The sequence below is a fragment of the Sciurus carolinensis genome, chromosome 16 (assembly GCF_902686445.1).
Source record: "Sciurus carolinensis chromosome 16, mSciCar1.2, whole genome shotgun sequence".
Classification (NCBI taxonomy): Eukaryota; Metazoa; Chordata; class Mammalia; order Rodentia; family Sciuridae; genus Sciurus; species Sciurus carolinensis.
Genome location: NC_062228.1, coordinates 57,868,162 through 57,880,359, shown reverse-complemented (window position 1 = coordinate 57,880,359; position 12,198 = coordinate 57,868,162). Strand labels below are relative to the sequence as shown.

Genomic DNA, 12,198 nt, shown 5'->3' with positions numbered 1-12,198 from the left:
ACTTGCTGAGAAAATTCAGATTCTTAAGGGACGTTGGAACAAGGACCTCGGTTCCTTGCTAGCTATTGACCAGAAGCTACCTGTCCTCAGTCCCTACCCATGGGTTTCTGCATAGGGTGGTTCACAACCTGGCAGCTGACTTCTTCATCAAAGTGAGCAAGTGAGTGAGAAGAAAGAGAAAGAGTCCAGGGAGGACTGAAGTCATAGTCTATTATAACTGAATCTTGAAACGAACATCCCCTCACTCATGCCTTAGAAGCCTGTCAGTAGGTCTGGTGCACTTACACAGAAAGGGGGTTACACAAGGACTATACTCACTGCTACTAAAAGAAGTAAAAGCTAGACCTTGCCTATAGCACAGACTTAACCCTCAGAACCAAAAACAATTAAAAGAAGAAGAGGAAGAAAGAAGAAGGAGGAGGAGGAGGAGGAGGGGAAGGGGAGGAGGAGGGAACGGGGAGGAGGAGAAACAATAGACACTCTACAGTGTGCTGTGTGGCTAGGCTGTGATGTTTAATAAATCAGGTATATTGTATGTGTGTGCTTGTGGCACTGGGGATTGAACAGGGGCACTTTATCACTGAGCTACATCCCCAGTAATTTTTTTTTCCTGATACAGGGTCTGACTAACTTATCTAGGCACCCTTGAACTTGCAATCCTCCTTACTCAGCTTTGAGAGTAGCTGGGATTAAAGGCATCCTTGACGTGTCTTTGTGTGTGTGTGTGTGTATGCGTGCACTTGCGGCTTGCTCTGGCACATGTGTTAAGTGAGAGAACAGGTTAAAATGTGGAATGCTTCACAAATTTGCATGTCATCCTTGTGCAGGGACCATGTTAATCTTCTCCATATTGTTCCAACTTTAGTATATGTACTGCCAAAGCAAGCACCCATCTTTTTAAAAAAAATATATTTTTAAAGTTGTAGATGGACACAATGCCTTTATTTCACTTATTTATTTTTCTGTGGTGCTGAGGATCGAACCCAGTGCTTCACAAGTGCTAGGCAAGTGCTCTACCACTGAGCCACAACCCCAGCCCCCAGCCTTCTTTTTTTTTTAATTACTTTTTTTTCTAATAAAACTTTATTTACAAAGACAGGACTGGGAATATTTGACCCATAGGCCATGACTTGCTGATCTTTGCCGTGTACTATTTGTTATAACACATCAAACTGGACATATATTTAAATATCTGAAAGTGGGAAGATATGGAATTCAACCTCAATACCATGAGGGGTTCTTCTATTCCCAGCTGAGACAGATTCTTTTTTTAAACAGTCCTGGAGATCATGCCATGTTCAGTGTGTTTGACTTACAATATTTTCCATTTATGAGGGTTTTACCAGATTGGAACCCTATCATAAGCTGAAGAGCATTTGTATGTTAACCAGGGTAATTTATACATAGCATAAATTTATTGCTGGAGGCTGAGAAGTCCAAAGTCAAAGTATAAGTAAATTTAGTGTCTGATGAGGGCTCCCTCTCTGCTTCAAAGATGGCACCTTACCAGGCATGGTGGCCCATGGTCATAATCCCAGCAGGAGGATAGCAAGTTTGAGGCAAAGGCACGTAGTTGCTCTCTTCTCAAGGCAAAGGTCTTCCTTAAGACTTTTTTTTTTTTTTTTTTTTTTTTTTGGTACTAGAGCTTGAACCAGGACACTTTATACCCCCATCCCTTTTCTTTTTCTTTTTTTTTAAGATTGTCTTTTTAAAATATATACCTTGGGGCTGGGGAGATAGCTCAGTTGGTAGAGTGCTTGCCTTGCAAGCACAAGGCCCTGAGTTCAATCCCCAGCTCCGCAATAAATAAATAAATAAAATAAAATATATACCTTTATTGGTGCTGAGGATAGAACCCAGGGCCTCACTCATTCTAGGCGAGTGCTCTACCACTGAGCTACAGTCCCAGCCCCCTTTCCTTTTTAAATTTTGAAACAGAGTCTCACTGAGTCGCCGAGGCTGGCCCCAAACTTGTGATCCTCCTGCCTCACCTCCTGAGTCGCTGGGGTTACAGGTGTGTGCCCCACACCTCACTCTTGATTCTTCTCTTTTCCTCAGGATTGACTGGGAGTGTAGCTCACTGTCACTGCCTCACACATTCAGAGAATACTGGACCATGTATCACCAGTTCAGGAAAAGACTCGATTTCAAAATTCAAAAAACATTCAATGTCTATGAATGCATGTCACTTCTACACCATAATAAAATCGAAAGATCATAAGTTGGATCATTGTAAGGTGGAAATCATCTGTATTTTGTTTTAGAGCAGCCCACATGAACTCGAACACTGTCCAACAGAATCCCCAACAGAGTATAGTTAGTACTAGTTTCTCTCTTTTACTGATGATGCAAAGGCAGAAAGAAGCTGAGGACCGTGTAGTCATGCACCTTGCTATTCACACCCTGTTCCTTGCCAGAGACCACTGGCTCCTACCCTCATACCTATGCTTACCAGCATCTCAGGAAAGTGAGAAGATGAACACAGTCTTGGCCTGATGGCAGACTTGTCCTGAAGGTTCTAATTACCATGCAACCCATCTTCCCTCTAGGTCACTTTGAGTTGCTTTTCTGACACTAGAAATGAACAGCCTGGGCTGGGGTTGTGGCTTAGTGGTGGAGCCCTTGCCTGGGACTTGTAAGGCATTGAATTAGATCCTCGGTACCACATACAAATAAATGAATAAAATAAAGCTCTTGTGTCCATCTACAACTAGAAATATTTTTTTAAAATGAACAGGCTGACTAATAAATTCAAGGGCATGCAGTTACAGGCAGGAAGAACAATAAGAACAAAAACGTTTAGGGGCCCAGAAAGAGTTATTTCTGGGGTGAGAAATCAAGTTGTTTTGCAAAAAAATCCCTCCAGAGAGGCCATGGGAGTGTCTGCCCCAGAAGCTTGTGAGAAACATGGTCCTGACCTCACCTTCCTCCTCTACCTCATATCATTCCACCCAAAATGTACTCTAGTGACTCTTGCTGGTGAGCTCTCCAATTCCTGCCAAAACACTGCCAGGATCCAAGATCTCCATGGAAACTGTGTGTTTATTCAGGGCAGGCATCAGTGTCTGTCTTGGGAGAAGGTGACTCCAATGATTTTCCTCACCTCCTCGAGGATCTCAGCCAAGAGCTCACTTTCTGCCAGAGGAATCATAGGACTTTCCTTCAGGCCTAGGAGAGAATGCAATGAGGCTCCTTTTAGCCACACACCACAACCAAAAACAAATAAACAAACAAACAAAAAAAACCCCAAACAACAACAAAACACTATAATTCCCACAATTCCCCAAAGATAGGCATACTTGGTTTAGATAGGTGGGTGCCCCAGGGCATTCTGGGAAATGCAGTCCCAAATCAGCCACCTGTGCATCTGATGGTGGGGGGCAGGTGACATCTACCTCCCAGGCCTGGCCCCTGCATTGCCCTCCACATTCTTACCTTTGCGTAGGCACTCGCGGACATGAATGGCTTCGTATCTCATGCCTGACCCATTCATAAAATTAAACTTCTTTGGGACTTGGGGCAGTGGGAACTCCTTATGCTCGTCATTCACCACCAGATTTGTTGGGCACCAGGATGGGAAAACCTGGGGGAAGATAGAAAGTGGCATGCCACCCTCACCAACAGGGCTGCTAGGGTCTTCCACCCTAGAGCATGCCAGGTGAGGCTCACCGGCCTCCCTCCGGACCCTGGTGACTGAGGGTGTGCCCCCTCCATCCCAGGTTTGGGCCCTACCCTCTCTCTGGTTGCGGGGGATGGGGTTGTTTCTTAGTGGTGCCACTGTCATACTAAAATCCTGTTGTCTCCCCAAAAGCAAACTTCTATGCTTGCGGCCAAGTGCTCCTTAGGCCCAACGAGGAGGGGTTATCTTCATATCTTTGTGAATCCCCTTAGCAAGAAGGATGTTCAGGGGCTGGGGAGATAGCTTAGTCGGTAGAGTGCTTGCCTTGTAAGCATAAAACCCTGGGTTCGATCCCCAGCACCCAAAAAAAAAAAAAAAAAAACCAGAAGGATGTTCAGACCATCCAGCACCTTCTTATTGACTAGGAGGCCTCTTCTTTAACCCCAGAGCCCCAGGAACTTAAATTGTTGCCATCCTCATTTCTAGTCCAAAACAAAAATACAGAGGCATGGTTGAGATCCCTCAGAAACCCAGGACAAGGCTCAAGTTCTTATTTCTTTTCCTTTCTCTTCCTTCCTTTTGCTTTCCCTTCCTCCCTTCCCTATCCCACCCTATCTTCATCTCTTCCTCCTCCACTCCCTCCCTCCCTCCCTCCCTTCCCCTTTCCCTTCCTCCCTCCCTTCCCTTCTCCCTCCCTCCCTCCCTTCCCAGTGCTGGGGCTGGAATGCAGGGCCTTGTGCAAGCTAAGCAAGTACTCTACCACACCGCTACATCTCCAGTCCAAGAATAGAATTTTTTCTGTGAGGAAGCCCAGTGAGGTTGACCTTTGATAACATCCAGATCCTTCCCTGGAAGGTATTCCAAACACAACTGCATATTTAGAAATGTGGCTGATAAGAACTGATTCTTGGGGCTGGGGTTGTGGCTCAGTGTAGAGTGCTTGCCTAGCATGTTTGAGGCACTGGGTTCAATTCTCAGCACCACATATAAATAAACGAGTAAAACAAAGGTCTATCAACATCTAAAAAATATTTTAAAAAATAAAAAAAGAACTGGTTTCTTGCTGGGTGTGGTGGCACAACACTGTAATCCCAGCAACTAGGGAGGCTGAGGCAAGAGGATTGCCAAGTTCAAGGTCAGTCTCAGCAACTTAGTGAGACTATCTCGGGAAAAAAAAAAAAAAAAGAGAACTGAGGTATAGCTCCATGATAAGGTGTCCTGGGTTCAATCCCCAGTACCAAAAACAAACAAATAAAAACAGTGGTTTCTTGGACCTGGGTGTGGCTCGGTGGTAGAGCACATGCTTAGCATGTGTCAGGCTCTGGGTTCTTTTCAGGACTAAGGACACTTGGCACTGGCACTCCAATAGGTTCACCCTCTGGAAGGACCTCAGAGGCTCAAACCCCATCATTCGACTTGGTTGTCAAGGAGGATGGGCTCTGTAGAAATGGGGTAAGAAATGGGTGGTTGAGGCCAGTTCCCTAGTTGCCCTTCTGATGCTGAGGGCTGATTGCCAGCACTCAGGCCTGTAGTCCCTCACCTGGACCATGCCCTTGGTACCGCTCACAGAGGCCACGTTGGGGAGCTTTGTGCTGATGCTACAGGTGAAGGTGCCATGGACCCCTCCTGGGTACTGAAGTAGCACTGAGACAGTGTCGTCCACACCTGGAAGGAAGTCACAGGGCAGGGCGGGGCTGAGTCTCTGGGGTGAGACTGCATGGGCCTCAAATTCTGCTCATGGAAACTTGGCCCAGAGACCTTGCTTCTTATACAGCATTGAAAAAGAATAAGGTACGAAAATATGAATGATCCTCAAAAACACTGCTGAGTCAAAGAACCAGACACAAAAGGTCACACGTTGCATGATTCCATTCATATGGCGTGTCCCCAGTTGGCAAATCTGTAGATCTAGAATGTAGAGTAGTGATTGTTTACAATGGGGGGAGGAGAGGGGAGAATTGGGGAGTTATAGTTAAGGACTTGGGGAGGGTTGTGGGTTTTTTGGGGGGTAGTTTTTTTTTTTTTTTTTGATTGAACCACCCAGGGGCACTTAACCACTGAGTCACATCCCCAGCCCTTTTTATTTCTTGTTTTATTTTTTATTTTGAGACAGGGTCTCACTAAGTTGCTAAGGGCCTCACTAAGTTGCTGAGGTTGGCTTTGAACTTGCAATCTTCCTGCCTCAGCCTCCTGAGTCACTGGGATTATAGGTGTACATCACCACACACAGCTTTAATTCTATTTTTTTAAACAATATCTTCATTGTATTTATTTATTTTTATGTGGTGCTGAGGATTGAACCCAGTACCTCACACATGCTAGGCAAGCGCTCTACCACTGAGTCACAGCCCCAGTTCTGATTATTTGAGACGTGCTCACTAAGTTGTCCAGGCTGGCTTCTAACTTGCAATCCCCTTGCCTTGGCCTCAAGAGTAGCTTGGATTAGACGTGTGGACTGCCACCACCTGGCTAAAAATTCTTTTTCCTGTATTGGGGTTTGAACCCAGGGCTCTGTGCGTGCCAACAAGCACTTTGCCACTGAACTATATCCCTAGCCCTGAAATTATTTTTATTTCGTTTGTGTGTTCTCTCCATTTTTGTTTGTTCATTCATTTAATGATTGCTATTGGAAGGCACTGTTTTAGAGTAATTCTCTTTGCAACAAAGTCTTCCTGAGACAACTTCAAAAAATAATAACCATTTATATTTCTTCTTCTTTCTTTCTTTTTTTTGTACTAGGGGTTGAACCCAGGGGCACTTAAGCACTGAGCTACATCCCCAGTTCTTTTTATTTAATTTTTAAAAAATTATTTAAAAATTTTTTTAGTTGTAGATGGACCCAATACTTTTATTTCATTTATTTTTATGTGGTGCTCAGGAACAAACCCAGTACCTCACATGTGCTAGGCAAGTGCTCTGCCACTGAGTTACAATTCCAACCCTTTATTTTCATTTTGAAACAGAATCTCGCTAAGCTGCTGAGTCTGCCTTGAACTTGGGATCCTCCTGCCTCAGCTTCCTAAGTTGCTGCAGTTATAGGTGGGTGCCATCACATTTGGCTCATGGTTTATACTTCTTTTCTTTTCTTTTTTTAAAAAACATTTTTGGTTGTCAATGGACCTTTATTTTATTGACTTATTTATACGTGGTGCTGATAATTGAACGCAATCCTCACACAGGCTAGGTAAGTGCTCTACCACTGAGCCACAACCCCAACCCTGGTTTATATTTCTTTTTTAAAATATTTTTTAGTTGTAGATTGACATAACTTTATTTATTTATTTATTTTTCTGTGATACTGAGGATCAAACCCAGTGCCTCACAGGTGCAAGGCAAGTGCTCTACCACTGAGCCCCAGCCCCAGCCCTCAGGGTTTATATCTCTTAACTGGTGACCATTTGCTGCAACCATTACTTCATCAACTCCCACAATAACCCTATTATTGACACTTTACTAGTCAAGTATTAAGACTCAGAGACATGGAGGCACTTGCCCAAAATCACACAGTAAAGTCCCAGTACACAGCTTACCTGCTTTTCAACACTGATCTTCCCTGATTATCCTTGGGAAGGTCCTCCAGCTGATTCTCATGACTTGGGAGACTTGTTCCTAGCAGGGGGCTCCCAGAGAGAAAGGCTTACTCCTACTGCCTGCCATCAAGGAGTCTAGCATTGACAATACCTGTCTCGTGGAGTCTTCCCACTGCTGAAATCTTCTCTGGCTTCTGCCCTCCGAAGACCATGGAAATGAACTGGGAGCAGTAGATTCCAAGGTCCAGCACACTGCCACCAGCTTGGGCCCAGTCTGTGGTCCTGGGTATTTGGTTAAGGTTCTGCCCAAATTCTACCCGAACCACTCGAAGATCCCCCACAGTTCCCTGGGCCAAAACAGATCTCAGAGCCTCCATGGCAGGGAAAAAACGGGTCCAGATGGCCTGCAAATCACAGAAGAGAAATTATAGGGCACAGGAAGAGAAGGAGCAAGGTCAGGGCCCAGGAATTGACCACCCAGTTCTTTTCCCTCCTGGGCTCCAGTCTTGAGGAGGCACCTACTTCTCCCATTCTCCAAAATAGGGGTCCCTTCCCTCCAAACCTGCCTGTCTGTCCTTATTCTTCCTCATTGGGACCATCACCCCCATTGAATTGTGTCCCCTGCCTCATTCATGTGTTGAATTCTTAACTCCCCAGAACCTCTGAGATTGAGTGTATATGGAGACAGAGTTTGTTTGTTGTTTTTGAGATGGGGTCTCACTACGTTGCTCAGGCTGGTCTCAGACTCCCAGGCTCAAGCAATCCCCCTCCTCAGCCTCCTGAGTAGCTGGGACTATGGAAGCACCCCACCTCTGAGTTTTTTAGAGTGGTAACTAGGTTAACATGAAGTCATGAGGGTGGGTTATAATCCAATATGACTCGTGTCCTTATGAGAAGAGGAAATTGAGACAGATACACCAGAAGGAAGACCACGTGAAGATGTGGAGAAGCTGCCATCTGCAGGCCAAAGAGAGAGACCTCAGAAGAAACCAGTCCCACTTAAACCTTGATCTTAGACTTTTGGCCTCTGGATTTGTAAGAAAATACATTTCTGTTGTTTAAACAACCTTGTTCATGGTGCTTGAGTATGACGGCCCCAGCAAGCTAATAGGCCCAGTCTGTTCCCTGATGTTGGTTCACCCTCCATATGGCCCTGAGATAGCTGGGCCCCGCCTGCTTGAAAAACAGGATCCCTTCAGCTTAAGAAAATTTCTTAGGGGAGATGGAGACAGCCAGATTAGCTCCAGTGTAAGGGGTTAACAGACACTAGAAAATGAGGAGTTAAGAAGTATACCAGTCTTCAAGCCTGTGGAATTAAGATAATGCACCAGGAGAGGAGAGGGTGGGAAGACAGCTCTGCCCTATGAGTCTGTGCAGTCAACAGGGACACCAAGAAGCCTGAGTCAAGAAAGACAGGTCACGGGGGGCTAGGGAGATAGCTCAGTTGGTAGAGTATTTGCCTTGCAAGCACAAAGCCCTGGGTTCGATCCCCAGCACTGAAAAAAAAAAAAAAAAAGAAAGGTCACTAAAATCAAACCCACTGAGATAGGACAACAGTCTTCCTGTTCTGGAAATAATATTAGGGACTCTTTCAGATGACAAGGGGCAGATTCCAGGTGGTGAGGGACAAATGCATGCATAGAACAATCACTAACGTCTCCTACAGACACCTTTACTCTAGCAGCATAAAGAAAATCACACTGGCAACAGAGGCTGAAGGAGACATGTGCAGTGGGAAGAAGCTTGGCAAAGCAGAACAACTGCTACGAAAATCCTGTCTCCACACGCCATAGCAGCAAGAGACCAAGTCCCATGTCAGGCGTGGTGGCACACTGCACCTGCAATACTAGTGAATTGGGAGGCCAAGGTAGGAGGGTTGCAAATTGGAGGCCAGCCTGAGCAACTTAGCAAGACCCTGTCTCAAAATATAAAATAAAAGGGGCTGGGGATGTGACTCAGTGGTAGAGCATCCCTGGGATCAATCCCCAGTCCACTAAAAGTAAAATAAAAAATACTTTAAAAGAATAAAGAGCCTTGTACCTATCCTAGTTGTGCCCTCATCTGATTCTTCTGATGGAAAGTACAAGAATCCATCAACTCGGTGACAGTCCCAGAGGGATCTTTTCTTCTCTAAGAGCTGACTCTGTGTTACCTCTGCTCAATACCCTTCTATGGTTCTCCATTTCCAAATGGCAGTTCCCTTTCACTTGGAACATATTATAGGCAAGATATTGTGTACATGCTTTGCATTATAAACCCTCCCAGCATTTCTGCCTGGTGGTCAACAGCATGTCTACTTCATTGATGAGAAAACTGAGGCTCTCAGGTCCTATCATTTGCCCTAGGTTACACAGTAAGTACAGAATTGGTGTCCTTAGGAACCATCACACTCCCCAGCATTGAAATTGCTTCTAGGTGCTATATGGCACTCCAGGTACTGCCTACTGCCATTTGGCAACCATCTTAATTTCTGACAATCTCCTGGACCCTTGGATAGATAAATCTAACAAGGGCAAAGCAATGGTTGCTAGATGTTGAGGGTTGGTAGAGGGTTCCTTGGTCCATCTAACCTTGATCCCTGGCAATTCACCAAAACTAAGCCCTTTTTGAAAGATTGAAAAATGATTCACACAATCCAAGCAAGCCCTGCCATGCTTGCCGAGTGCCAAAAGCTGTGTCTCTCAGTGATAGATGTTGCCAGTAGATTAAACTACATCCTGGTAAACGCACTAACCCGGGTCCATTTCTGTGCCCGTCTTCACTGTTGGCAAACTCTTTCCTGTGTTCTCCCAAAAATGTCTACTGGCAACCATAAACTCGCCTAGCGACAGCAAGCAAAGCGATGTCAGATGCTGGAAGGGCCGGTCCACCCTCACCTCCATAAGGAAGAGGCCCCGCGAGCGGGCCTCCGCTACCATCTCCCGAACTTCCGCGGCGTTCACGCCCATGGGCTTCTCACACAGGACGGCTTTGCCAGCTCTCAGGCACAGCAGCACCGCGGCCTTGTGCTGGGGATGCTGGGTGCCAATATAGGCCACCTCTAGGGTGAAAGGAAGGAGGTCGGTCAAGAGGTCAGCAGCCCTGCCCACCCCAGACCCGTGGGACCCTCCCACAGTTTAAAGGCCTCGCCCCCAGGTCCCAGGGACACAGAGGACTGTCCCATCGTTCTCCCATGAGGAAGCAACTAAGCAAATGCTGTTGCCTCTAACCATTCTCTACCAGCAAATCTATTTCCAGCCTTCGAAATGAAGGTAAGAAATCGCTGCGTCAGCATGGTGCGGTGGCTCATGCCTGTAATACCAGCGATTCGAGAGGCTGAGACCAGAGGATCACGAGTTCAAAGCCTCAGCAGTTTAACGAGGTGCTAAGCAACTCAGTAAGACCCTGTCTCTAAATAAAATACAAATAAGGGCTGGGGATGTGGCTCAGTGGTAAGTGCTCAGAATTCAATCCCCAGTACCAAAAAAGAAAAAAGAAAAAAAAAGAAAAGAAAAGAAATAGCAGCGTCCTCACGTCCTCACCACTCCAGCAGGAGGTAGATACTATAATTTTTATATGATTGCCAAATGAGTAAACTGAGAAAGGTAAGCAGAAGGAAAAATCGAGAATTCTGGCAGCCTGACTCCAGAGCCAGGTTTTGTCCACAATGCAGTCACGCCTCTTTTCCTTTTTTTTTTTTTTTTTTTTAAATTTTTGGTGCTGGGAATCGAATCCATGACCTTGTGCTTGCAAGGCAAACACTTTACCAACTGAGCTATCTCCCCAGCCCCTAGGCCATGCCTCTTGATCCAGGGCAATCCAGAACATTAGACACCCTGGTCACAGAGTCGTGCCCCCCACACACTTTTTTTTTTTTTTTTTTTTTTTAAGAGAAGGGGATCTCGCTGTGTTGCTGTGTTGCCCAGGTTGATCTCGAACTCCTGGGATCAAGTAATCCAATCCTTCTACCTCAGTCTTCGGAGTAGCTGGGACTGCAGGTGCGTGACTCATAGGGTCTATTTAGGCCCTCGCCACTCACCCACATTCGGGTCCTTGGCCAATTCTTCATAGGAGCCATAGGCCTTGGGGATGTCATGCTCCAGTGCAAACTCCTTCGCCCGGTTCAGGTCGCGGGCAGCCACCGCCACCACCTGAAAGGGCGCCAGGGTCAGATCCAGGGGGTGGACCAGGAATGGAAGACAGGTGATGGAGGGGGCGCCGGGTAGGGAGAGATTAAGTGCTCCAAGACCCAGAGGGGAGATGCGGTCGTGGGGAAGGAGGTGACGGGGGCGCTGGACCCTTGGGTCCTGGGAAAGGGAGATCTTGGGAAAACAGTCCTTCTCGTCACAGTAGTTCAGATCAAGGAACCCCCCCCCCCCCCAAACCTCAAGCACAGGACAGAGGTGGAGAAGGAGCCAGCAGATAAACAGGTAGTTAACTGCCTTGGGAACTCAGAAACCTGGGATCCTCCCTCGCGGCTCAGCCCCCGGAGTCCGCCCACCCTCGTCGCCTGTTAGAAAGGGCTGACCTGGTGCTCGGAGCGAGGCAGCGCGCACAGCACGGTCGTGAAGTCGTTGGAAATAAGGCCGGCTGCCACAATGCCCCAACGGAGAGCCATCCTTACGAGTCTGGGTCGCGAAACCCTGGGCGCTGGGGGGGTCTCCAGCAGGGGTAGGAAGACTGAGGCTCCGCCCACCAGGGGGCGAGTCTCTGCCCACAGCTCCCGTAGCTGCCACGCCGCTTCTCATTAGCCTTGAGTCCCAAGAGCAAAGGGGGCGGTCGTTTGGGTCTAGCATCCCATTGGAAGAGCGCCCAGTGTGGCTCCGCCTCCCAGGGGCCGCGGGGCGGGCTGGGGGGCGCGGTGAGCTTTACATTCTATTTCCAAATTGTGGCTTGAAAGTCTTGTGCTCTAAATTTTGCTCTCTGGACTTTGTCGCGACCTTTCCCACTTTACTGCTTTTGTGTATTTGTGTAAAGGTTAATTGGGGTCCAGCGATAAGGATTAATTAAGGGGAGAGCAATAAAGAGGCAAGCTCATGGGCTGGGGTTGTGGCTCAGTGGTAGAGCTTG

At 46.9% G+C, this 12,198-nt stretch overlaps 1 protein-coding gene and 1 non-coding gene across 2 annotated transcripts; both read right to left on the bottom strand.

Annotated features, from left to right (window-relative positions):
- Positions 1 to 782: 782 nt before the first annotated feature.
- On the bottom strand, positions 783 to 889 carry LOC124967654 (U6 spliceosomal RNA). The gene has a single exon (XR_007105576.1). It is a non-coding gene; the product is annotated as a U6 spliceosomal RNA (small nuclear RNA).
- A 2,135-nt stretch (positions 890 to 3,024) lies between these two features.
- Positions 3,025 to 11,877, bottom strand: Dhdh (dihydrodiol dehydrogenase). Its single transcript, XM_047528901.1, has 7 exons — positions 11,657 to 11,877; positions 11,168 to 11,279; positions 10,026 to 10,189; positions 7,301 to 7,553; positions 5,160 to 5,284; positions 3,436 to 3,583; positions 3,025 to 3,168 (listed from the first exon to the last, which is right to left on the bottom strand). Exons 1-7 carry the CDS (start codon positions 11,744 to 11,746, stop codon positions 3,059 to 3,061), a joined length of 1,002 nt encoding a protein of 333 aa, XP_047384857.1. The 5' UTR covers positions 11,747 to 11,877; the 3' UTR covers positions 3,025 to 3,058.
- Between the last annotated feature and the right edge of the window lie 321 nt (positions 11,878 to 12,198).